The sequence below is a fragment of the Mastigoproctus giganteus genome, chromosome 9 (assembly GCF_048544385.1).
Source record: "Mastigoproctus giganteus isolate SK-2022 chromosome 9, ASM4854438v1, whole genome shotgun sequence".
Lineage (NCBI taxonomy): Eukaryota > Metazoa > Arthropoda > Arachnida > Uropygi > Thelyphonidae > Mastigoproctus > Mastigoproctus giganteus.
The window spans coordinates 63,056,354-63,083,486 of record NC_143583.1 but is presented as its reverse complement, the minus strand read 5'-3'; the positions used below and the strand labels follow the sequence as shown (position 1 = coordinate 63,083,486).

At 37.8% G+C, this 27,133-nt stretch overlaps 1 protein-coding gene across 1 annotated transcript in view; it reads right to left on the bottom strand.

Moving 5' to 3' along the window:
- Positions 1-27,133, bottom strand: part of mgl (low-density lipoprotein receptor-related protein megalin) — a 1,043,262-nt gene that overhangs the window by 933,770 nt on the left and 82,359 nt on the right. The window contains exon 3 of the mRNA XM_090381453.1: positions 20,598-20,732. Coding sequence (XP_090237579.1) covers positions 20,598-20,732 — 135 coding nt within the window. The remainder of the gene's footprint in view (positions 1-20,597; positions 20,733-27,133) is intronic.

Below are 27,133 nucleotides of genomic sequence, written 5' to 3'. Positions count from 1 at the left end.
AATTATATCCAAATTTCACAAAAGTGACACATGACTTTCAGGTTTTAGGTGTTACAAGTTGCACTCCTGAATGAACTTTTTCCAAAATGAGTCATATAAAAACAAAATTAAGAAGTGTCTTGATGCAAGAATGGTTGAACTACTTATTACTTTCATACTTTGAACAGGATTTAACTGCTGCAGTCACTGTAGAAGAAGTAATTGACAAATTCGTCGCCTTTGTTCCTTTTGAATGTAGAATATTATTATAATAAATAAATAAATAGACCTAAAAACATTGTGAACCTAAAAAGGTTGAATATTTATTAGTTACGAACTATTATAATGTATTTTAATGTATATGTTTTTTAAATAAATTATTATATAAATTTATTTTTAAATAAATAAAAGTTTTAATATATATACAGAATTGTATTTATAAAAATATATTTATTTACAAATAAAATATTTTATTTTTTATGGGGGGCCCAAATGTGATTGCTCCCTTATTGTTTTAGGCTATGCATGCCTATGGTTATCGCTAATAGTATCTCTAAAAAAGATGTCTCAAAGGCAGTTTTACGAATCATGGCTTTATAGTGTTGCTACTTGGTGCATGTTTGTGGAACCATCAATAGCAGATGATGCAGCCAAAGGAGATGCCTCTCATCATTTTCTGTTGTTGTTATGGGAGGTTTTATGGTGTAACAGCAGCTAAAGGCCATTATGCACTATTATTTTATGTGTAAAGAGCATGGGGAGATTAAGTGCATATTCAATATTCTGATGTGCAAATATGAGACTGAAGAACTGTTTTGATGTCCTCAAAGGAATTGAAACAATGATCAACTCATCTGCTGGATCAATGCTAGAGCCTATACTGATGCATCAGACAAACAAAACATTGGGATACTTGACAGCAGAAAGTGTTGGTCCCACAGTTAAGAAGCTATTCTTGGTGATTCTACTGTCACAGAAACAGGACATATAATGTGCAAAATGATAGGCAGAATAGCACCAAGGTGTGTCTCTCAAAAAAAGTTTTGGTCAGCTGGAAGTTGAAGTCACTGTGAAAAAACAAATAACACACAAGAGGAACCTTGATTTTAAAAAAAAAAGGTAAATAATTTATATACAGTGAAAAAACAGAATTAGAGGTAAAGTACAATCTTTTACATGTGTATATTTATAGTAGCAAATATTTATACAAAGAAATTTTTTTCATTTTGTTCATGTATGCCGTGTAATCAAAATGTTCACGGACTGAACTGACTGAACTAATGATTGGAAATTGATGAAGCTTACCAGTTATTCAGATATATCTTCTTCAAAGTAGTCTCCTTGACACTGTATACATTGATCCCAACACTTCTGCAACTTCTGGAAGCATCCCTAATAGGTTTCTTGTAAATAATAATAGTTAATGTGTAGTGTTCTGAATAACATCATAATTTCAAATCTTTCAAGAGGGTTTTAAGCTTGGGAAACACAAAAAATTTTACAAGGACCTAAATTCAGTAAATATGGCAGATGGGTGACCACAGTGATGGGGTACTTTGCAAGAAATTCTTGAATGGAAAGCACAAAATGTCAAATTATGGATTTTGCATTATGGCACTGTCATTGTGCAAGTGCCAATTCCCTAGAGTCCACTTTTCCAGCCATTATAGGCCATTTCTCAGAACAGAATTGCACTGCAGTAGAACTATTTTGTTATTTCTTGGTTCACTATTTGACCATATGAGACAAATTTATAACAAACGATGATGCCCCCAATTGTGACCCCAATTCACAAAGGAGGATCAAAGGCTGACACAAGTAATTATAGACCTGTGAGCTTAACTTCTGTTCCAGGAAAATTAATGGAGGCACTGGTTAAAGAAGCACTGCAGGATCATTTAGACAAGACTTCAGTTATAGCTCAGACACAGCATGGTTTTGTTAAGGGGAAGTCTTGCCTGACCAACTTGATTGGATACTATGATGCAGTCACAAAAGAACTGGATGCAGGGAATAACTTTGATATTATATACTTGGATCTTAGAAAGGCTTTTGATACTGTTGCACATGGAAGACTGCTACACAAATTGGAGCAGTGTGACATTGGAGGCAAATTGCTGCTATGGATAAAGGGGTGGTTGAGGGGGAGAAGACAGAGAGTGGTAATCAATGGACACTGCTCATCGTGGACTAATGTTATTAGTGGAGTCCCTCAGGGCTCAGTGTTGGGTCCATTATTGTTTTCTGTATTTATAAATGATATTGATGATGGTATATCAAGCTTAATGTCCAAGTTTGCAGATGATACAAAGGTTGGCAGGGTTGTCAAGGACACTACTGACACTATGCTGCTGCAACAGGATCTGGAAAGGTTGAGCAGATGGGCTGAGAGGTGGCAAATGAAGTTTAACATTGACAAATGTAAAGTACTACACATGGGAAACAGCAATCCCAGAGCAACGTATCAACTCTGTGGTACTACACTGACAGTGGTAGAGAATGAAAGGGACTTGGGGGTGATTGTGCAGGCAGATATGAAGTTCTCTGAGCAGTGAGACGGGCTGCAAGAGTAGCTCATGGAGTATTGTCAATGATATACAGGAATTTTTCCAGCAGGGATAAGGAGGTGATTATTCCATTGTATAAGGCAATGGTCAGGCCACACCTAGAGTACTGTATACAGGTCTGGAGGCCTCATTTCAAGAAGGATGTAGAGCTGCTGGAACGAGTACAGAGAAGGGCAACAAGATTAGTGAATGGAACAAAGGGGTGCTCTTACGAAGAAAGGCTTAAGTTTTGCAAATTACAGTGTCTGGAGACTAGGCACCAGCGAGGTGATCTGATAGAGGTGTATAAAGCCTTGAATGGTTTAAGCATGCTCAATGCTGATGGGATTCTTCCTCTAGCTCAGAAAAATCACCTGAGAGGGCATAAATTCAAATTGAGGAAAGACAGATGTAGGATAGACGTGCGGAAATTTGCCTTTAGCCAGCGGGTGGTTGGTTGGTGGAACAGACTGCCATCCCTTGTGGTGGAGGTTGATAGCCTAAATAAGTTTAAGGCTCAGCTGGACAGGTATTTTGAACGAACAGAGGGGTGAAGTGGAAGTGGGTTTTTTTTTTTTCTTTTTTTTTTTTTTTTTGGCTGATGCTGCATAAGCTTGCTTTCTTGCATCAAATGCCTCTACTAATGCTAATGCTAAATGCCTTGCAAGTCAAAAGATACAAGCAAGCATGATTTGATCAAGGTTGTTTTGATTTTTGGTCTTGATCTTGGAGAAGACAGAGTCTTCCAATAAGAGAACTGAGCCTTTGTTTCTGGGTTACAGCCGTACACCCACAATTAATCTCAAGTAATGATGGAAGAAACAAAGTGTGGACTGGCAGAAGAGCAGCAGCATGTTGGCAAAAACCGTGAAATATGAAAATTCACCAATCTCTGTGATCATCAGCTAAAATGAGAAGCAAAAACTTTACTGAAATGCATTGCACTCTAAAATTTTATGTTAAAATTGATTTATATGACCCATAAGAAATACTAATATATTTGCAGATAGTTAAATGTTGATCACTCCTGATCAGATCACAAACACAAGCAATTGAATCATTGTTTTGACACTGAAAGCACCAGAACAAGGATCACATTTGATGAACAAGCATCCCTCTTTAAACTTTGTGAACCAATGAAAAGTCTTCAAATAACACACAGCATCTTAACAAAATCTGATTCATATTTGTTGATCAGTAAAATCACCCATTTTAAAATGCAATAAAATGCATAAAGCACCTTCAGTTCAATGCAAGCTAATTCAGACTGACTGCAGAAGAACAACAATGCATTACTATGTCTAGATGAGTCACCAAACATGTTGTGACACCTCACAATAACAACACAATTTCAAGATATAAAGTGAGTTCTCAAACTTTTAATCACACCTATTATGTATAAATATAGTGCAAATGCATCAGAAATACATAGCTATATCTGAATAAATCAGAATATTGGTAAAACGGCATCGTTTTAAGTTATATCTCATATTGTGAATACCTTCACAACGAGTTGCCATGATATTGCACTACTTCGAATAAGTAACGCTTCACCTAAGGAGAAGACTAATGTTACTTATTCTCAGATGGATACCACCACCCAGACGGCACCGTTTCAGAGCTATTTGGCCCTTCTTCGGTGGGTGGGTAGGTACCCGAGTGATGCAACGATGGCAAAACAGTTATGAAGTATAACTCCACAATATGAGAGATGCCTGATGGTGTATCATGTATTTAGACTCAAGCGTTTAGGGCATAAGCCTCAAGCTATGAAGGAGTCTAGACTATGTATAAATATAGTGCAAATGCATCAGAAATACATAGCTATATCTGAATAAATCAGAATATTGGTAAAACGGCATCGTTTTAAGTTATATCTCATATTGTGAATACCTTCACAACGAGTTGCCATGATATTGCACTACTTCGAATAAGTAACGCTTCACCTAAGGAGAAGACTAATGTTACTTATTCTCAGATGGATACCACCACCCAGACGGCACCGTTTCAGAGCTATTTGGCCCTTCTTCGGTGGGTGGGTAGGTACCCGAGTGATGCAACGATGGCAAAACAGTTATGAAGTATAACTCCACAATATGAGAGATGCCTGATGGTGTATCATGTATTTAGACTCAAGCGTTTAGGGCATAAGCCTCAAGCTATGAAGGAGTCTAGACTATGTATAAATATAGTGCAAATGCATCAGAAATACATAGCTATATCTGAATAAATCAGAATATTGGTAAAACGGCATCGTTTTAAGTTATATCTCATATTGTGAATACCTTCACAACGAGTTGCCATGATATTGCACTACTTCGAATAAGTAACGCTTCACCTAAGGAGAAGACTAATGTTACTTATTCTCAGATGGATACCACCACCCAGACGGCACCGTTTCAGAGCTATTTGGCCCTTCTTCGGTGGGTGGGTAGGTACCCGAGTGATGCAACGATGGCAAAACAGTTATGAAGTATAACTCCACAATATGAGAGATGCCTGATGGTGTATCATGTATTTAGACTCAAGCATTTAGGGCATAAGCCTCAAGCTATGAAGGAGTCTAGACTATGTATAAATATAGTGCAAATGCATCAGAAATACATAGCTATATCTGAATAAATCAGAATATTGGTAAAACGGCATCGTTTTAAGTTATATCTCATATTGTGAATACCTTCACAACGAGTTGCCATGATATTGCACTACTTCGAATAAGTAACGCTTCACCTAAGGAGAAGACTAATGTTACTTATTCTCAGATGGATACCACCACCCAGACGGCACCGTTTCAGAGCTATTTGGCCCTTCTTCGGTGGGTGGGTAGGTACCCGAGTGATGCAACGATGGCAAAACAGTTATGAAGTATAACTCCACAATATGAGAGATGCCTGATGGTGTATCATGTATTTAGACTCAAGCGTTTAGGGCATAAGCCTCAAGCTATGAAGGAGTCTAGACTATGTATAAATATAGTGCAAATGCATCAGAAATACATAGCTATATCTGAATAAATCAGAATATTGGTAAAACGGCATCGTTTTAAGTTATATCTCATATTGTGAATACCTTCACAACGAGTTGCCATGATATTGCACTACTTCGAATAAGTAACGCTTCACCTAAGGAGAAGACTAATGTTACTTATTCTCAGATGGATACCACCACCCAGACGGCACCGTTTCAGAGCTATTTGGCCCTTCTTCGGTGGGTGGGTAGGTACCCGAGTGATGCAACGATGGCAAAACAGTTATGAAGTATAACTCCACAATATGAGAGATGCCTGATGGTGTATCATGTATTTAGACTCAAGCATTTAGGGCATAAGCCTCAAGCTATGAAGGAGTCTAGACTATGTATAAATATAGTGCAAATGCATCAGAAATACATAGCTATATCTGAATAAATCAGAATATTGGTAAAACGGCATCGTTTTAAGTTATATCTCATATTGTGAATACCTTCACAACGAGTTGCCATGATATTGCACTACTTCGAATAAGTAACGCTTCACCTAAGGAGAAGACTAATGTTACTTATTCTCAGATGGATACCACCACCCAGACGGCACCGTTTCAGAGCTATTTGGCCCTTCTTCGGTGGGTGGGTAGGTACCCGAGTGATGCAACGATGGCAAAACAGTTATGAAGTATAACTCCACAATATGAGAGATGCCTGATGGTGTATCATGTATTTAGACTCAAGCGTTTAGGGCATAAGCCTCAAGCTATGAAGGAGTCTAGACTATGTATAAATATAGTGCAAATGCATCAGAAATACATAGCTATATCTGAATAAATCAGAATATTGGTAATTTAAGTTATATCTCATATTGTGAATACCTTCACAACGAGTTGCCATGATATTGCACTACTTCGAATAAGTAACGCTTCACCTAAGGAGAAGACTAATGTTACTTATTCTCAGATGGATACCACCACCCAGACGGCACCGTTTCAGAGCTATTTGGCCCTTCTTCTTAAAACGATGCCGTTTTACCAATATTCTGATTTATTCAGATATAGCTATGTATTTCTGATGCATTTGCACTATATTTATACATAGTCTAGACTCCTTCATAGCTTGAGGCTTATGCCCTAAACGCTTGAGTCTAAATACATGATACACCATCAGGCATCTCTCATATTGTGGAGTTATACTTCATAACTGTTTTGCCATCGTTGCATCACTCGGGTACCTACCCACCCACCGAAGAAGGGCCAAATAGCTCTGAAACGGTGCCGTCTGGGTGGTGGTATCCATCTGAGAATAAGTAACATTAGTCTTCTCCTTAGGTGAAGCGTTACTTATTCGAAGTAGTGCAATATCATGGCAACTCGTTGTGAAGGTATTCACAATATGAGATATAACTTAAAACGATGCCGTTTTACCAATATTCTGATTTATTCAGATATAGCTATGTATTTCTGATGCATTTGCACTATATTTATACATAGTCTAGACTCCTTCATAGCTTGAGGCTTATGCCCTAAACGCTTGAGTCTAAATACATGATACACCATCAGGCATCTCTCATATTGTGGAGTTATACTTCATAACTGTTTTGCCATCGTTGCATCACTCGGGTACCTACCCACCCACCGAAGAAGGGCCAAATAGCTCTGAAACGGTGCCGTCTGGGTGGTGGTATCCATCTGAGAATAAGTAACATTAGTCTTCTCCTTAGGTGAAGCGTTACTTATTCGAAGTAGTGCAATATCATGGCAACTCGTTGTGAAGGTATTCACAATATGAGATATAACTTAAAACGATGCCGTTTTACCAATATTCTGATTTATTCAGATATAGCTATGTATTTCTGATGCATTTGCACTATATTTATACATAGTCTAGACTCCTTCATAGCTTGAGGCTTATGCCCTAAACGCTTGAGTCACACCTATTATACAGGTGGAGTTCTGGTATTTAAAGTTATTGCAGAGCATTCTGAATGCAAAAGACTTCAGCAAATAAGGTTTGGAGGTTTTAAAAAGATACACATAATTAAATTGATTTATTTACAGATTCTCAATATGCAAGGGAAGAAATACTAAAGCAAGGATTTTATTTCAAAACTGAAAGCCAGTTAAATTCAATAACGGTAAATGAAATTAAAGCACAGAGTCAAAAAGCACAACAGCCCTCAAAATAAAAAATCACAACAGACCTCAGAGTCAAACTATCACATATTTAATGATATAATGATGTAATAACTTATACTTCATATATTGAAAAATTCATTTATAAAATATAAATTTTATAAATGCAAATATTTATTTATTACCTCAGGGGAATATAAAATATTTGCAAATCTGCTTGGGAAAAAGTATTCAAGTGTTTATTATGGCCAACTCTTTTCAATTATTAAGGCTAATCAAGAAACAAAATTATGCAGAGAATTATTAATTAAAGTATTCTGGGTCAAGAATACTGTTTGAAGGGAGCACAGATAATATTTATGAATATCTGACACAAAACATAAAAAAAGTAGCACAGGAGGTACCTAGTTACAAAGATAAGGAAAGATGTAAGGAAAACTACAGGTGGACAGAGGAGGTTAGCAAAACAGTAGAAGGGAAAAAGAAGGCATATCAAATATGGTTAAATACAAAGAGTGAGGAAGATAAGATAGCATATAAAGTGAAGAAGAACGAAGCAAACAAGGTAGTAAGGGATGCAAAGATTGAAGCATGGGAAAGAATGTGGGTAAATATAAATAGTAAATTAGGGTTTAAAAGATCAATAGCAGCCTGGTCAGTATTAAAGGGTATGAGGAATCAAAACATGCACAAAACAAATCTGGAGATAATAAAGATGGAGGAATGGCTACTGTATTATAAGAAACTACTAAGAGAAGATAAGGAAGAGTACATGATACAGAACAAACATCTGCATAAGGACACAGGATTAAATGTTACACCAGAGGAGGTGGTGGAGAGAGAGCTGAAGGCAGGGAAGAATGGAAAAGCACCTGGACCAATAGGGATTAACTTAGAACTGATAAAATAGAAATATGAAGGGAAAAAAGTGATTACATTAATCTCAAAACTAATAAATGATATATTTCGAGGAGAGAAAATACAAAAGGAAATGACTCTGGGGTTGGTAACAATTTTTAAAAAAGGAGACAGAAGAATTTGTTCAAATTATAGAGGTATCTGCATAATAAATTACATTATGAAAACCATGAGAAGGATTATAAGAAGTCAATTGGAAAAGGAATTCCAGAGATCAGAAGAACAATGCCGTTTTACAGTAGGTAGATCATGTGTAGACCATATATTCACACTAAGAGAAATTCTTGAAAAAAAAGTATGAGAAAAGTCAAGATTTTGGGATGACCTTCATAGATCTAGAGAAGGCATATGACAATGTGCCTAAAAAACTGCTATGGGAAGCTTTAAAGCGGGCATGATTTGATTGTACAGAGCAGTGTTTCCCAAACGTTTTTAGTCATGGACCACTTTTCATCTCACAATATATTTACGGAACACTTACGAAACACAAGTATATCATTAAGACCATAAATACATGTATAAGGACAACATATGTAGAGTCAAAATGGGGTAAAGACTATCCCAAGAGTTTAATACTTCTAAGGGCCTTGTGCAAGGCTGCTATATGTCACCAACTCTTTTTAAGATCTATATCCATTTATGTCTAAGAGAATGGTCCAGAAAATGCAACAATAGGTATACCTGTTGAGGACAACGTATACATATTCAACTTACTATTCGCTGGTGATCAGGTGGTGGTAGCACAAGACATGGATGACACAGAGGATATGTGCAGGAAATTGGTGGAGAGGATGGGGATTAAAGATAAATTATGATAAGATGGAATACTTGACGTCGAAAGCAGAATAAGTTCTGGAGATAGAAGGATATAAACTTAAAACAGTACATAACTTTAAATACTTGAGATTGATAATACAGGCTGATCGATCATCTAAACTGAGGTTGAGAAGAGAATTAGCAATGGAAGGAAAGTGATAGGTATGCTGAATGCAATCCTGTGAAGTAGGAATATACTCAGTAAGACAAAGAGACTTATCTACCACACAATGGCCAGAGGAACAATGGTACATAACATAACACACTCGCATGATCAACACACTTTTAAATCTCTGGCCTTCCCAGTGAACCGGTACACTCACAATGAAAGCAACGTGGAGATGGGGGAAACCCCTGGTGCCGTTAGACACTTAACACACTTTACACTTTACATACCACTTCCTAGTTACTGTAAGTACAAAAAGAAGAAGTATAGTATTAAATAGCAGACAAAATGTCTGCTATTTAATTTCTGATTTCTTTATTTAGTATCAGTAGTTGCAAATGATGAAAGAAATAAAGTTCATATAGCATCAGTCAAAAAAAACCTTCTCATATTGGCTGTCCAACCCCTCTATTTTGTCGTTCCTCCTTAAATTTATTTAAACTACCACCTGCCATAGACCAGATGGAAGTTTATTCCAGCAATCAACTATTCGCTGACTGAAAACAAATTTCTACATGTATATTCTGCAACCATCCTTCTTCAATTTAAATTTATGTCCCCTCATGTATGATATATGTTATCTGAGCAAGTTTGTTTTTTTGTTTGGGGATTTATTTGTGGTCACAGCGTGCCAAATATCTGAGCAAAAAGAAGAGTACCATCAGAATTTAGCTTAGTCCATCCATTCAAAGCCTTAAACACCTAAATCAGATCTCCATGTAGGTACCAAGTTTCTGGACACTGCAATTTGCAGAACTGAAGCCTTTCCAGGTAAGAATATGCTTTTGTTCAACCTCGATAAGGTCCTTATCCTTCTCTGCACCCATTCCAACAGATCAACATAATTCTAAAAATAAGCATTCCCGACCTGTATGCAGTACGTAAGATGTGGTCTAACCACTGCCTTACAACAGTAAAATCAACAACTATTAATGTTGCCAAAGTTCCAGTATGTATCTTTGACAAAACCCCATTCTATCTGTCCTGGCATTCTATCTGAACTGCTGAGAAAACCTCACGTCTAACTACACAATTACTGCCAGAACTTTTTTGTTGCCCACTACCCTGAGGGTTGTACCACACCATATTATTCAAAGATTACTGCTACCAATATGCAGTACCTGGCATTTGTCAATGTTAAGCTTCAATTGCCGCTTCTCAGTCCATCTGTCTTATTTTTCTATATCTTGTTTCAGTAGCAAACTCTGATTATCATTAGCATTAGTTGAGGCATATGATGCAAGAAAGCAAGCTTATACAACATAAGCCAAAAAAAAAAAAAAAAAAAAAAACGCTTCCCAATTTCACCCACCCGGTCACTCCAAATGTTTGTCCAGTTCAGCCTTAAATTTATTTAAGCTATCAACTTCACAACAACAGATGGAAGTCTGTTCAGCAATCAACTACCCGCTGACTAAAGGCAAATTACTGCACATCTATTCTAAAACTGCCTTTCCTCAATTTGAATCTATGCCGCCTCAGGTTCTTAATCTGAGCAAGCGGAAGTATCCCGTCAGCACTGAACCTGTTCAAACCATTCAAGGCCTTATACACCTCTATCAGATCACCTTGAAGGTGCCTAGTCTCCTTGCGCAACAGTGTCAAAAGCTTTCCTGAAATCCAATATATGATATCAAAATTATTTTTTGCATCCAGTTCCTTTGTGACCACATCGTAGTATCCAATCAAACTGGTTGGACAAGACTTCCCCTTAACAAAACCATGCTGTGTCTGAACTATTATTGCTGTCTTGTCTAGGTGATCCTGTATCACTTCTTTAACTAGTGACTCCATTATTTTCCCCAGAACAGAAGTTAAACTAACAGGTCTATAATTATTTGTGTCACCCTTTAAAACCCCCTTTGTGAATTGGGGATACATTTGCAAATCTCCAGTCCATGGGGACCTCCCCTGACTCAGGATGCTCTCATAATTATGGCTAAGGGTTTGCTTACTTCCCTTGCTGCCTCCTTCATTATAATTGGATAGATTACATCTGCCCCAGGTGTCGTTTTTATGTTTAACTTCAACAATTTCTCCTCCACTTTGGTCTCAGTTATTACAAAATCACTTATCTCCCTGTTAGAGTTTGATAAAATTCTGGCATTCCCCTTCTTGAATAATTCCTCATGTGTGAATGTAGATGCAAAATACTCATTCAGTTTATCAGCTACTTGAGCAGGATCATCAATAGCCCAGCCATTTATGTTAAGTGGAACAATCTGATTCATCCCCTTCCTTCTAGGGTTTACATAAGTAAAGAACTCATTGCTGTTTTTCTTTGCATCCTTTGCCAAAGATTTCTCCTAATCTGCCGTCACCTGCCTAACCTCCTTTGTGGGCACCTCTGTAGCCAGGTGGGAAGGAGCAGTGCGTAGCACACGCTTCTTGATTAGACCAGGGTTCGAGCCCATCACCACCAAATACAGAGGATGCGGAAAGGTCTGGGAATGACCACCGCATAATCCGGGAGCAATATGGCCTTAGTTGCTAATGCTCCTAAAAACCAAATAACAAACAAACAATAACAAACCTCCTTTGTGAGTTGATTACAGATTAGCTTATATGTGCCGTAGGCTTCTGTGTCGCTGATAATTTATATGTATCCCATGCATTTTTCTTCTCTGCCACATGTCTAATTAGTTCATCTGACATCCATTTAGGCCTGAACCTTGAACAGTATTTCTTAGTTGGTATGAAAAGCCTAGTAGCTTCCAAGATTAAGTCCTTGAAGGCTTATGTCACATCATCAGTTGATCCCACTGTATAGAATTTAAAAACTGTCTGAGACCACTGTAGTCACCTTTACGAAAACAAAAACCCTTCCCTTTACCCTTGATGGTAGTTACATCTTTAAGTAAATCCCACATCAGTACACTGTGATCACTGTCACCTAGTAGTTCATTTATCTGCAGATTCTTAATGCATGAAGAATCACTGCTGATAATCAAATCAAGAGTATTACTCCCTCTAGTTGCCTCCCGAACATGCTACTGTAGAAAACAATCCTCCAAAATATCCATAAAAGTCTTGCTTGCATAAGAGGGACCAACTCACAAGTTCCAGTCAATATCTGGAAAGTTAAAATTTCCCATTACAAGATATTCTGATTTACTGGCACATTATATTTTTCTATGCAGAACTGTTCATTGTACTCATCAGAGTCATTACGCCTATAACATACTCCTACTCTCATTTTTCCTTTCCAGTGCTTATGGCACACCAAACAAATTCAACACTGCATTGTTCACTAACATCAATTGGAAGCATTTCCTTAGATATTATGTGTTTCTTAACTAACAGCATAACCCCTCCCCCCTTCCTGTCCTGTCTATCTTTCTGTACACATTGTACTCTCCAAATTCCAATTCTGCACTGCTTATATCTGTGTGACACCACATCTCTGATATCCCAACAATATCTGCCTTTGATGTCTTGACTAGAACTTTAAGCTCAACAAATTTATTAAATATATACTCCTAGCACTGGTGTACATGCAACTATACCAACTGCAATTGTAGTGGCAGGCAAAGGCAGATTACGAGAAATCTTTGGCAAAGGATGCTAAGAAAAACAGAAAGGATTTCTTTACTTATATAAACTCTTAAAAGAAGGGGATGAATCTGATTGGTCCACTTGATATCAATGGTTCAACTGTTGATGATCCTGCTCAGATAGCAAACAAACTGAATGAGTATTTTGCATCTACATTCACACATGAGGAGTTATTAAAGTTTGAAAATGGCAGAAGGTTATCAAATTGTAGCAGGGTGCTTAATGATTTTGTAAAAACTGAGAGCAAAGTGGAGAAGAAATTGTTGAGGTTAAACATAAGAAAGGTACCTGGGGCGGATGGGATCTATAGAATTATATTAAAGGAGGTGGCAAAGCAACTAAGCAAACCCTTAGCCATAATTATGAGAGCATCCTTGGACTCAGGGGAGGTCCCTACAGACTGGAGATGTTCAATTGTATCCCCAATTCACAAAGGGGGATCGAAGGGTGACACAAGTAATTACAGACCAGTTAGTTTAACTTCTGTTCCGGGTAAAATAATGGAGTCACTGGTTAAAGAGGCATTGCAGTATCATCTAGACAAGACTGCAGCAATAATTGAGACACAGCATGGGTTTGTTAAGGGAAAGTCTTGTCTGACAAATTTGATAGGATATTATGATGTGGTTACAAAGAAACTGGATGCAAAAAAATAATTTTGATATCATATACTTGGATTTCAGGAAAGCTTTTGACACTGTTGCGCATGGAAGACGACTGTACAAATTGGAGCACAATGGTATTAAGGGTAAGTTGCTATAATGGATTAAAGGATGGTTGAGTGGGAGAAGACAGAGGGTGGTAATCAATGGGTGCTGCTCTTCATGGACAAATGTTATTAGTGGAGTCATACAGGGTTCGGTGTTGGGTACACTGTTGTTTTGTATATTTATCAATGATATTGATAAAGGTATATCAGGCTTAGTGTCGAAGTTTGCAGATGATACAAAGGTTGGCAGGGTTGTTAATGACAGTAATGACAATGTGCTACTGCAACAGGATCTAGAAAATTTGGACAGATGGGCTAAGAAGTGGAAACTGAAGTTTAACCTTGACAAATGCAAGGTACTGCATATGGGTAGAAGTAACCCCAGAGAAACATACCAACTGTGGGGTGCTACACTTAAGGTGGTAGAAAATGAAAAATACCTGGGAGTAATTGTGCAGGCAGATATGAAGTTTTCTGAGCAATGCAGAGAGGCTGCCAGGGCAGGTCATGGGGTTTTGTCAATGATATATAGGAATTTCACTAGCAGGGAAAAGGAGGTGATTGTCTCTCTGTACAAGGCAATGGTCAGGCCACGCCTTGAGTACTGCGTACAGGTCTGGAGGCCTCATTTTAGGAAGGATGTAGATTTACTTGAGCATGTACAGAGAAGGGCAACAAGATTGGTGAGGGGAATGAAGGGATCCTCCTATCAAGAGACGCTTAAGTTCTGCAAATTGCAGTGGCTGGAGACTAGGCACCTGCATGATGATCTGATTGAGGTGTATAAGGCTTTGAATGGGTTGAGCTGAATTCTGATGGGATCCTTCCACTTGTTCAGATTACGAACCTAAGGGGGCATAAATTCAAATTAAGAAAAGACAGATGTAGAATAGATGTGCAGAAATTTGCCTTTAGCCAGCGGGTGGTTAATTGCTGGAACAAAATTCCATCTGCCGTTGTGGAAGTTGATAGGTTAAATAAATTTAAGGAGGAACTGGACAGGCATTTGGAGGGAATGGTGTGATTTTTTTTTTTTTTTGGCTGATGCTGCATAAGCTCATACACTTGCTTTCTTGCATCACAAGCGACTACTAGTACTACTACATGTATTTTTATGTTCCACTATGACTTCCATCAGTCCTGAAAATCTCCATTGCATTGCTTTCCATGCTGCTGCTGATTCTAATAGAAGCATTGTAAGAGTAACTTTTGCCTCTGCCTGCGGCCACTGTTAACCTTATAGTCTGTGTATCCCCCCAAGCTATCAGTTTTCCGGCCCACCCAACACTGCCTTGATAGCATCATCAAATATTCTTGCCGTTGTTGCTATTGTGTCATACTGTTGTGATCACTGTTTTAAATTAGTTATATCCTTACTAAAAAGTAAAATTTCTTAGCTAAAAAAAAATATATACTGTAAAGTGATTAGAAACACCTTTGAGCTACTTATTTAGGTATTGTGGGCACCTGAGGTGGATGGGATCTATCCAGTTATATTAAAGGAGGCAGAAAACCCTTAGCCATAATTATGAGAGCTTCCTTGGACTAGGGGAGGGCCCCATGGACTGGAGGTGTGCAAATGTATCATCACTTCACAAAGGGGGTTCAAAAAATGACACTAGAAACTATAGACCTGTTAGTTTAACTTGTGTTCTGGGGAAAATAATGGAATCACTGGTTAAAGAAGCATTGCAGAATCATCTAGGCAAGACTACAGTAATAGTTAAGACACAGCAGGGGTTTGTTAAATGGAGGTCTTGTCTGACCAATTTGATTGGATACTATGATGTGGTCACAAAGGAACTGAAGGTCAAAAATAATTTTGATATCATATACTTGGATTTCAGGAAAGATTTTGATACAGTTGCACATGGAAGACTGCTATACAAATTGAAGAGATATGGCATTAAGGGTAAGTTGCTACAACGTATAAAGGGATGGTTGAGTGGGAGACGACAGAGAGTGGTACTCAATGGACATTACGTGGACAAATGTTATTAGTGGAGTTCCCTAGGTTTCTGTGCTGGGCCCTTTGTTGTTTTGTATATTCATCAATGATATTGATGAAGGTATATGAGGATTAATGTCCAAGCAGATGATACAAAAGATGGCAGGGTTGTTAATGACAGTAAAGATAGTAAGATACTGTCTTTACTGGCAATGGGATAATTGTGCAGGCAAATATGAAGTTCTCTGAGCAGTGCAGACGGACTGCCAGGGCAGGTCATGGAGTCTTGTCAATGATATATATATATATATATATATATATATATACGAATTTTGCTACCTTGGACAGGAAGGTGATTATCCCGTTGTACAACGCAATGGTCAGCAACATCTAGAGTACTGTGTACAGGTCTGGAGGCCTCATTTTAGGAAGGATGTAGAGTTCCTAGAATGAGTACAAAGAAGGGCAACAAGATTGGTAAGGAGAACAAAGGGGTGCTCTTACCAAGGCTTAAGTTCTGCAAATTTCAGCGCTTGGAGAACAGGCACCTAAGAGGTGTATAAGACCTTAAATGGGTTGAGCAAGCTGAAGGCCGATTTGATTCTTCCTCTTGCTCAGATTAAGAACCTGAGAGGGAATAGATTCAAATTGAGGAAAGACAGTTGTAGAATAGATGTGTGGAAATTTGCCTTTAGCCAGCAGGTGGTTGATTGGTGGAACAGACTTCCATCAAAGGGTAATCACCTCCTTTTCCCAGCTGGCAAAATTCCTGTATATCATTGACCCAGGGGCTCACATGTGGTGAGTATGGGCTTGTCAAACCCAGGGTCTTGAGCTGGATATCACCATTCTTCTCTTTCTTGCTTTCTTGGCGATTTCCTTTTACTTCTGACTCTCTCTCTCTCTCTCTCTCAGGGTAATGCAGGAATTTTTTTTTGTCTGGTGCAGCATAAGCTTCAGGCTTCCTTGCACCATATGGCTAATAATAATAATAATAAATAATATCCCATGACTTGCTCTGGCCGCCTGTTTGCACTGCTCAGAAAATTTCATATCTGACTGCACAATTACTCCCAGGTCTTTTTCATTTTCTACCACCTTAAGTGTAGTACCACACAGTTGGTACGTTTCTCTGGGGTTACTTCGACCCATATGCAGTACTTTGCATTTGTCAAGGATAAACTTCAGTTGCCATTTCTTAGCCCCATCTGCCCAAATTATCTAGATCCTGTTGCAGTAGCACACTGCCATTACTGTCATTAACAACACTGCCAACCTTTGTATCGTCTGCAAACTTCGACATTAAGCCTGATATACCTTCATCAATATCATTGATAAATATACAAAACAACAGTGGACCTAACACCGACTGTGGGACTCCACTAATAACATTAGTCCACGAAGAGCAGCACCCATTGATTACCACCCTCTGTCTTCTCCCACTTAACCATCCTTTTATCCATTGTGGCAACTTACCCTTAATACCATTCTGCTCAAATTTGTACAATAGTCTTTCATGCGCAACAGTGTCAAAAGCTTTCCTGAAATCCAAATATATGACATCAAAATTATTAATTAGTTAGTGCTACCCACATGCAGTACCTTGCATTTGTCAAAGTTAAAACTTCAACTGTCATTTCTCAGCCCACTAACCCAATTTTCCTAGATCTTTTTTGTAGTATCTCACCCTGGTGACTGTCGTTAACCACCTGCCAACCTTTGCATCATCTACAAACTTAGACATTAAACCTTATATACCTTCATCACTATCATTGATGAATATTGAAAATGAAAATGGGCCCAGCACTAAACCCTGGGGGATTCCACTAATAAAATTAATCGAAGAAGAGCAGTGCCCATTGACCACTCTCTATCTTATCCCACTCAACCATCCTTTTATCTGAAGCGGAAAGCCTATCCCTAATGCCACACTGCTCTAATATGCATAGCAGTCTTTTATGTGAAACAGTATCAAAATGTTTTCTGAAATCTAATTATCTGTTGTCAACATTATTTTATGCATCCAGTTCCTATGTTACTAAGTCATAATATCCAATTAGATTGGTCAGACAAGAACACCCTTAACAAATACATACTGCAACTACAGTATAACTGTATTCAGGTTTAGATGGTCCTGCATTACTTCTTTGGAAACTCCAGTAATAATATTAGTCTGCAAAGAGCAGTGCTCATTGATAACCACTCGCTGTCCCTAACTATCCCTTTATCCATAGCAGTAACTTACCCTGAATGCCACATCGTACCAGTTTGTACTGCAGTCTTTTATGTGCAACAGTATCAAAAGTCGTCCCGAAATTCAAGTATATGATGTAAATTTTTTTTTTTAATCCAGTTCCTTGGTCACTGCATCATAGTAACCTATCAGATTGGTTAGACAAGACCATCCCTAAACAGCTACTTCAGGACTTGGATAGAGTTCACAGGTGGTCAGATATGTGGCAGCTATTTTTTTTTTAATGCTGTAAAATGCGTGACTTTATACTTAGGAAAACAACACTACCAAATAATTTATACACTCGCAGGGGTTGAATTTAAGAACAGCAGAGGAAAAATGGTATTTGGGGGTTATAATTCAGACAGATGCCTGAATTATAATCTCTGTCTACTTAAATAATAAACAATATATGTAGTGTGAATTGCAAAAGGACACCAGTACAAGGAAATATTTCAAATACAGAGCTTAGTAACAAGGTACTTTAGAGGGGATCTGATTGAGATTCATAAGGTTTTGATAGAGGACAGTATAATTAATGAAAGTAATATTTTCATGGTATTTAAAGGACACTAAAAGTAGGGGGCATAAATTCAAACTAAGGGGAAAGGGTTACAGATGGGACTGTAGGAAGTGTTCTCTTAGATATTGAGTTGTTAATAATTGAAATAAGTTGCTTCCATGGGTGGTTGATACCACTAGCTTTGAGAAATAAATTCAAAGGTCAACTGGCCTTTGAATTTATTTGTCAAAGGCAGCTTGATCCATACCTATAGAAGGGGAAACACATAGGTAGGTTTGTTTGTTTTTTTTTTGTGTGTACCAATGTAGCAAAAGCTTGGCTTCCTTGCATTTTATGGCCAATTCTAACACTAAAACAATGAATATAATAATTAGCATATCATAATAATAACAAATCTTGTTATGAATATGATATGTTTGCCAGTAATAAACAATTACAGAAAAAACATACAAGCTACAAATCCCAATGCTGGTAGCTTATACATTTATATTTCGCCAATACAGCAAAAACCTGTGGCTTCCTTGCACTATATGGCTAATACTAATATTTATGTTTTTCTATGGTGTATTTTGGACTTCTCTTCATAATGCTTTGAAGGTGCTATCTAGGAAGATATCTTGTGTTGTCTACCTTCCCAGATAGCACCTTCATTTGACATAGTAATCATGTTTGCATGCACGTGTACGCGTGGTGTGTTCTACCACCTTTTCCTTTCCAAATACATGATCCATATGACAGGTGCTCAGTCAGTCAGCGTTCTGAAATTTGGTCCTCTGTTCCAGCCTCCTACATAAACAAGTACCCAGGATTTGATACTGGTTGCTAAGATGGAAGAACAGGATGGTAGACAAACTCTTATTATTTCCAGATCCATCCTTGAAGAAAATCTGTGCACCAATCCCTGGAGACATCCGATGACTGCGAGAAATGCTCTCATGTTAGCATGGCTTATAATGGAGCAAATAGATGCCTCAACTGTATCATCATTAATCTCTGGACTAAAGAAGGCAAGAAGTGAACACGCTGACTGTTGCCTCTCTCTCTCTCTCTCTCTCTCTCTGTGGCTAACTCTGACAAATCTTTGATGGACATGTTTCCTGCCAATAGCCTTGAAATCTTCAATAAATTAGACATCCATCCAGATAAATTCTGTGAAGATAAGCTCTACAGAAAGAAAACCCTAGAGAACTGTTATCAGCTGATGAATCTTTGATGGATACCTGCACCTAATACACCTGAATCTCCAAATAATTTTGTTTAACTTCAAACTATATGCATAATTTCCAAACTTTGTATATTATTTCAACTTTTTATATTAAGTAATATTTTGTGTAAATATTTTGGGTCAAGCCCACATGTACTTACTCTACTTATAATACATTACACGTTGTACCTCGTACCTCAGTCTGTAAATAGCACACCCTCCTGGCAAATAGCTACCCTCAGGTGGTCTGCACTTTTGTGGATGAATAAACTACTAATAACAATAATTATCTTTTTTTCTTATTGCACTGTCAATTTTAGCAGTGATTTTAGGTTGTATATATGGAAAATGAAGTTTAGTATATTTTTTTTTCATATACTAAATAATGGAATATTTATTTTTTCCCCCTAACCCCCTATTTTCTATGGAGCCTTAGCTTTGCCAACTACTGATTTGCCAAACAAGTACATTTCATAAATATATCTGCCATGGTTGCAAGGGATTATCACACATATTATTGCAACATACAAGAAATAAGTATGCAAGAAATAAGTTTCAGTACTAAATTGCATAACATTATAGCATTAATAATATTTATTACATTTTTATATTGACAATTTTGTACTCATTTTAAACTATTTTCTTAAACTCAGCATAGCCTACAAAAGGATGGACATCACAGTGTTCTTATGCACTAAGAAATACATTTTGGCTTAATCTTTCCTAATTATTTGGCAAAGAAATTAACCTATAGTTTTCTATTAGTTAAAACAATATGAGATTAAAAATACAAATTTGTAATGATGTGCTGAAACAATTTTACTAAATATGACTTAGAATACTTGAACTTGTATGTGTGAAAAGACTATATATATATATACATATATATACACACACTTACTACATGTTTCTCCTTCATCAGTACCATCCACACAATCAACAACTCTATCACAGCGCCAATAATGTGGAATGCAATAGGACCGATTAAATACATACTGACCACATGAAAACTGGTTAGAATTGCATTGAGGTGGAGCTAAATAAAAAAAAAAAAAAAAAAAACACATACACAGAAAGTGAATAATATACATACACAACATACTATAATGCACTATGAAAACATAAAAATCATCAACACTATAAACTTTATCCAAACTGCTAACCTTTAAATGGTGAAATTCATTAATTTATTTAATAAATATATGTTTCTATGTCTCTTTATAAATAAAATTAAAAATATGTATATTAAATTAAATAAAACACTTCATTTACTGAATTTAATAAAATGGTTGGAGAAAAACACTTATAAAAAAAGAATATTTTTAACTATTTCAGAGATTCTGCTAGCATTAACAGGAATTTACATAAAAACTTCACAGTGCTATATATAATATAAAAAATATATATATTGCAAAATGTAAGAAAATGTAAAAAAAAAAGTATAAAAATAGAATGCAAGTAGAGTGAGAATGCAGATTATGATTGAAGTAAATGTCTCTCTCTCTCTCCCCCTCCAATGGGTGGAGGGGGAGATTACTTCTCCCACTTTGCCTGGTTGGTTCCCCACTGCCAGCTAACATATCCTGCCCCAGAGCAGGATGGGTATCTCAACCTGAGGGGATGCCCTTCTGTCAAACCTTTCACTCAGGCGGGTGGGTGCCTTCACTATGTACTGACCCAAGGACTGATGCAACACCAGAATGCCTGAAGAACACTGTAACTGCAAAAATAAAATGACAAAACCAAGGAAACCCAAGATGACAAACACTTGGAGGATGCAAAACAACATCAAAACCAACCTCCTAAATGTATTTCATGACCGAGAAAACGGATTTGCTATTTGATTATTATTATTATTATTATTGCCAGCGGTGAACCGAACTTGGTGCCCTAACCTAGTCCATTTTCAACCCCATACTCTTGGCAGAGAGGTTCTGTCTCCTCCTCCTCTCTGCCCCTCTCTCTTTCACCTGCTAGGGCTTGCCCACACTGAATCTTTGGGACTGCCTTCCCTATCATCCTCATATTTCTACCTGTTACCCTTCCCTTCTTGAGCCTTTACCCCTATTCTAACTCATCGCGATTCTTTTATTTTTATTATTTTTTTTAACAATAGGCCCCTGCCACTGAAATCTTTGGAAACTAGGTGGCAGGGTCTGCCAGAGTACTAATGCGATCTCTCTATACCTGACCTGCCTCCCTAAGGTGAACAGCAACAGGGGGTTCACACTAGGGACGCAACAGCTAAATGATCAGAGGAACAACGTAACACAACACTGCACATCACTAACACACGCTTTACACTTTTGAAAACCTCTGGCATTCACAGAGTTCTGTGATACACAAACAGAGTACACAAAGCAGAGATGGGGACCCCCCCCCCAGGGCTATTTGACAACTAACACTTTACTTAATACTATATACACTATACATGTTACTAGTGGACACAAACTTTGTTTGGGAAACTAAGTAAAATGTTTCAATTTTGCTTTCCAAATGTTATACACATCTTTTTTTCTGGCCCAGTTACATTACTTGCTTTAAATCCTAATAAAAAATGAATTGTTTTAAAAATATAATCTTCTTAAATGCATCTTCGTGAAAAATGGTTCCAATGGATTAGATAGTCTTTGAATAAATAAATGCATTACAAAGGTTTTATAAAATCTTTTTAAATTTAGAGAGATTTGGTTACAGAAAAGGTCAACAATTCTGATTAGTTAAACAGTTTGAATAGTCTGTTGTGCTGATTTGCTGATGCTATTGAGGAAGTGTTTAAGTGGGTTGGAAAACCTTGCTTGGGAGGATACACAGACTATTGGATTGACAACAGCCGCAGGCAGAGGTGAAAGTCATGCTTGCACTGTTTCTATTGAATGTGCTGCAGCCTAGAAAGCAAGGTGTGGGCATTCCCAGGTTCCTGAACTGGACATCACCATTCACCATTCTCTCTCTCTCTCTCTCTCTCTCTCTCTCTCTCTCTCTCTCTCTCAGGATAACTCATGATTTTTTTTTGGCTGGTGCAGCATAAGCCTCAGGCTTCCTTGCATCATATGCTAATAATAATAATAATAATAATAATTTGAAGACCTGCTGTGAGTCACCATGAAACTGATAAATACATGGGCTGTGTTGGGTAACTTACAGTAAGAACAGGTGCATGTATACTTGAATGGGAACGTCAGAGATATGGAGTCACTTAGATATAAGGGATGCAGAATTTGAATATGGGAAGTACAATGTGTACAGAAAGGACAGACAGGATAAGAGTGGTGAAAGGTTATGCCTTAGTCAAGAAGCACATAAAATTTAAGGCAATGCATCCAGTTGACATGGGTGGCCAGAGTGATGTTGAGTCAGTTCAGTGCAACATAAGCAAAGAGAAAGAAAATTGAGAGCAGGAGTGAGTTATAGGCCTAATGACTCTGATAAGTACAATGGGCAGAATGTCTTTGCTTGCTTAACCTACTTTGTGACTTGATAAATTAGTCTCTAATCAAGTCACAAAGGAGGTTAGGTAAGTGAAAGCACATTACAAGAAATTTTAGGCAGAGGATGTAAAGAAAAACAACAAAGACGTCTTTACTTATGTAACCACTAGAAGGAAGGGATGATTCAAATTGGTCCACTTCATATCGTTGGTTAATAGTTGATGATCTTGCTCAGGTTACCGAGTATTGAGTAAAATACTCATTCAGTTTGCTGACAAACTGAATGAGTATTTTGCATCTACATTCACACATGAGGAATTCTTTAGGTAAGGGGATGTCAGAAGTTTATCAAAGCCTAACAGACAGCTAAATGATTTTGTAATAAATGAGAGGAAACTGAAAGACAAATTGTTTAATTTAAACATAACAAAGGTACCTGGGGTGTTATCTATCCAGTTATATTAAGAGAAGCAGTGAAGGAAGTAAGCAAACCCTCAGCCATAATTATGAGAACATCCTTGGATTCAGGAGAGGTCCCTGCAGACTGGATATATGCAAATGTATCCTAAATTCACAGAGTCAAAGGATGATATGAGTAATTACACAACTATTGGTTTAACTTCTTTTCCGGGAAAAATAACATATTCATTGGTTAAAGAAGTAATGCCGGAACATTTACACAAGGCTGCAATATACTTCAGACACAGCATGGGCTTGTTAACAGGAAACCTTGCCTGACCAATTTGACTGAATACTATAATGCTATCACAAAGGAACTGGATGCAAAAAATAATAATTTTGATAATATATACTTGGATTTCAGAAAAGCTTTTGATATTGTTGTACATAAAAGACTGATGTACAAATTGGAGCAGTGTGGTATTAAGGGCAAGTTGCTACTATAGATAAAGGGAGGGTTAATTGGGAGAAGACTGAGAGTGGTAATCAATGGACACTGCTCTTCATGGAGTAATGTTATTAGTGGATTCCCCACGTAGTAGTAGTAGTGGCATGTGATGCAAGAAAGCAAATGTATGAGCTTATGCAGCATCAGCCAAAAAAAAAAAAAAAAAATCACACCATTCCCTCCAAATGCCTGTCCAGTTCCTCCTTAAATTTATTCAAGCTATCAACCTCCACAACGACAGATGGAAGTTTGTTCCAGCAATTAACCACCCGCTGGCTAAAGGCAAATTTCCGCACATCTATTCTACATCTGTCTTTTCTTAATTTGAATTTATGCCCCCTTAGGTTCGTAATCTGAACAAGTGGAAGGATCCCATCAGAATTCAGCGTGCTCAATCCATTCAAGGCCTTATATACCTCAATCAGATCACCGCGCAGGTGCCTAGTCTCCAGCCACTGCAATTTGCAGAACTTAAGCCTCTCTTAGTAAGAGGATCCCTTCATTCCCCTCACCAATCTTGTTGCCCTTCTCTGTACCCGCTCAAGTAAATCTACATCCTTCCTAAAATGAGGTCTCCAGACCTGTACGCAGTACTCAAGGCGTGGCCTGACCACTGCCTTATACAGAGGGATAATCACCTCCTTTTCCCTGCTAGCAAAATTCCTATATATCATTGACAAAACCCCATGACCTGCCCTGGCAGCCTGTCTGCATTGCTCAGAGAACTTCATATCTGACTGCACAATTACTCCCAGGTCTTTTTCATTTTCTACCACCTTAAGTGTAGTACCACACAGTTGGTACGTTTCTCTGGGGTTATTTCTACCCATATGCAGTACTTTGCATTTGTCAAGGTTAAACTTCAGTTGCCACTTCTTAGCCCATCTGCCCAAATTATCTAGATCCTGTTGCAGTAGCACACTGCCATTACTGTCATTAACAACCCTGCCAACCTTTGTATCATCTGCAAACTTCGACATTAAGCCTGATATACCTTCATCAATATAATTGATAAATATACAAAACAACAGTGGACCTAACACCGAACCCTGTGGGACTCCACTAATAACATTAGTCCAAGAAGATGAGCACCCATTGATTACCACCCTCTGTCTTCTCGCACTTAACCATCCTTTTATCCATTGTAGCAACTTACCCTTAATACCATTCTGCTCCAATTTGTACAATAGCCTTCCATGCGCAACAGTGTCAAAAGCTTTCCTGAAATCCAAATATATGATATCAAAATTGTTTTTTGCATCCAGATCCTTTGTAACCACATCATAATATCCTATCAAATTTGTCAGACAAGACTTTCCCTTAACAAACCCATGCTGTGTCTGAATTATTGCTGCAGTCTTGTCTAGATGATCCTGCAATGCATCCTTAACCAGCGACTCCATTATTTTACCCGGAACAGAAGTTAAACTAACTGGTCTGTAATTACTCGTGTCACCCTTCGATCCCCCTTTGTGAATTGGGGATACATTTGCACATCTCCAGTCCGTGGGAACCTCTCCTGAGTCCAAGGATGCTCTCATAATTATGGCTAAGGGTTTGCTTAGTTGCCTTGCCGCCTCCTTTAATATAACTGGATAGATCCCATCCACCCCAGGTGCTTTTCTTACGTTTAACTTCAACAATCTCTCTTCCACTTTGCTCTCAGTTATTACAAGATCATTAAGCACCCTGCTACAATTTGATAACCTTCTGCCATTTTCAAACCTTAATAATTCCTCACGTGTGAATGTAGATGCAAAATACTCATTCAGTTTGTTTGCTATCTGAGCAGGATCATCAACAGTCGAACCATCGATGTCAAGTGGACCAATCAGATTCATCCCCTTCCTTTTAGAGTTTATATAAGTAAAGAAATCCTTGCTGTTTTTCTTAGCATCCTTTGCCAAAGATTTCTCGTAATCTGCCTTCGCCTGCCGAACCTCCTTTGTGACCTGATTACAGATTAACTTATATCTGCCATAGGCTTCTGAGTCGCTTGATAATTTATATGCATCCCATGCATTTTTCTTCTCTGTTAGGAGTCTCATTAGTTCATTTGACAACCATTTAGGCCTAAACCTTGAACAATATTTCTTAATAGGTATGAAACTTTTAGTAGCTTCCACGATTAATTCCTTGAATGCTTCCCACTTAGAATTTACTGTTGGTAACATCGTCAGTTGATCCCACTGTACAGAATTTAAAAACTGTCGGAGACCACTGTACTCGCCTTTACGGAAGCAAAAACCCTTTCCTTTACCCCTGATGGTAATTAAATCTTTAAGTAAATCCCACGTCAGTACACTGTGATCACTGCCACCTAGTGGTTCTTTAATCTGCAAATTCCTAATACATGAATGATCACTGCTGATAACCAGATCAAGAGTATTACTTTCTCTGGTTGCCTCTCGAACATGCTGCTGCAGAAAACAATCATCCAATAAATTCACAAAAGTCTGACTAGTGTGTGAGTGCCCAACCCACAAGTTCCAGTCAATATCTGGGAAGTTAAAATCCCCCATTATAAGACATTCCGATTTACTAGCCCACTCTATTTCTCTGTACAATTGTTCATTGTACTCATTCGAGTCATTAGGCCTATAACACACTCCTACTCTAATTTTTGCTTTCGCAGTGCTTATGTCACACGAGACTGACTCAACAGTGAACTGTTCATCTATATCAACTGGATGCACTTCTTTTGATTTTATATTTTTCTTTATTAACAGCATAACACCTCCTCCCTTCCTATCCTGTCTATCCTTTCTGTACACATTGTACTCCCCAAATTCCAGTTCAGCATTCCTTATATCTGGGTGACACCACGTCTCTGATATCCCAACAATATCCGCCTTTGATGTCTTGACCAACACTTCAAATTCATCAAATTTATTTACTATACTTCTAGCATTGGTATACATGCAAGTATACATGCACCTATTCCTATTCCCAGCCACTCTAACACATCCCATATACCCACCTGTTTCACGATGACTGACATCCGTCCCTGAAACCCCCAACACCACTCGCTCCAGGTCGCTACTTATTCTAATAGAAGTTGTGCAAGAATCACCTTCACCTCTGCCTACGGCTACTGTT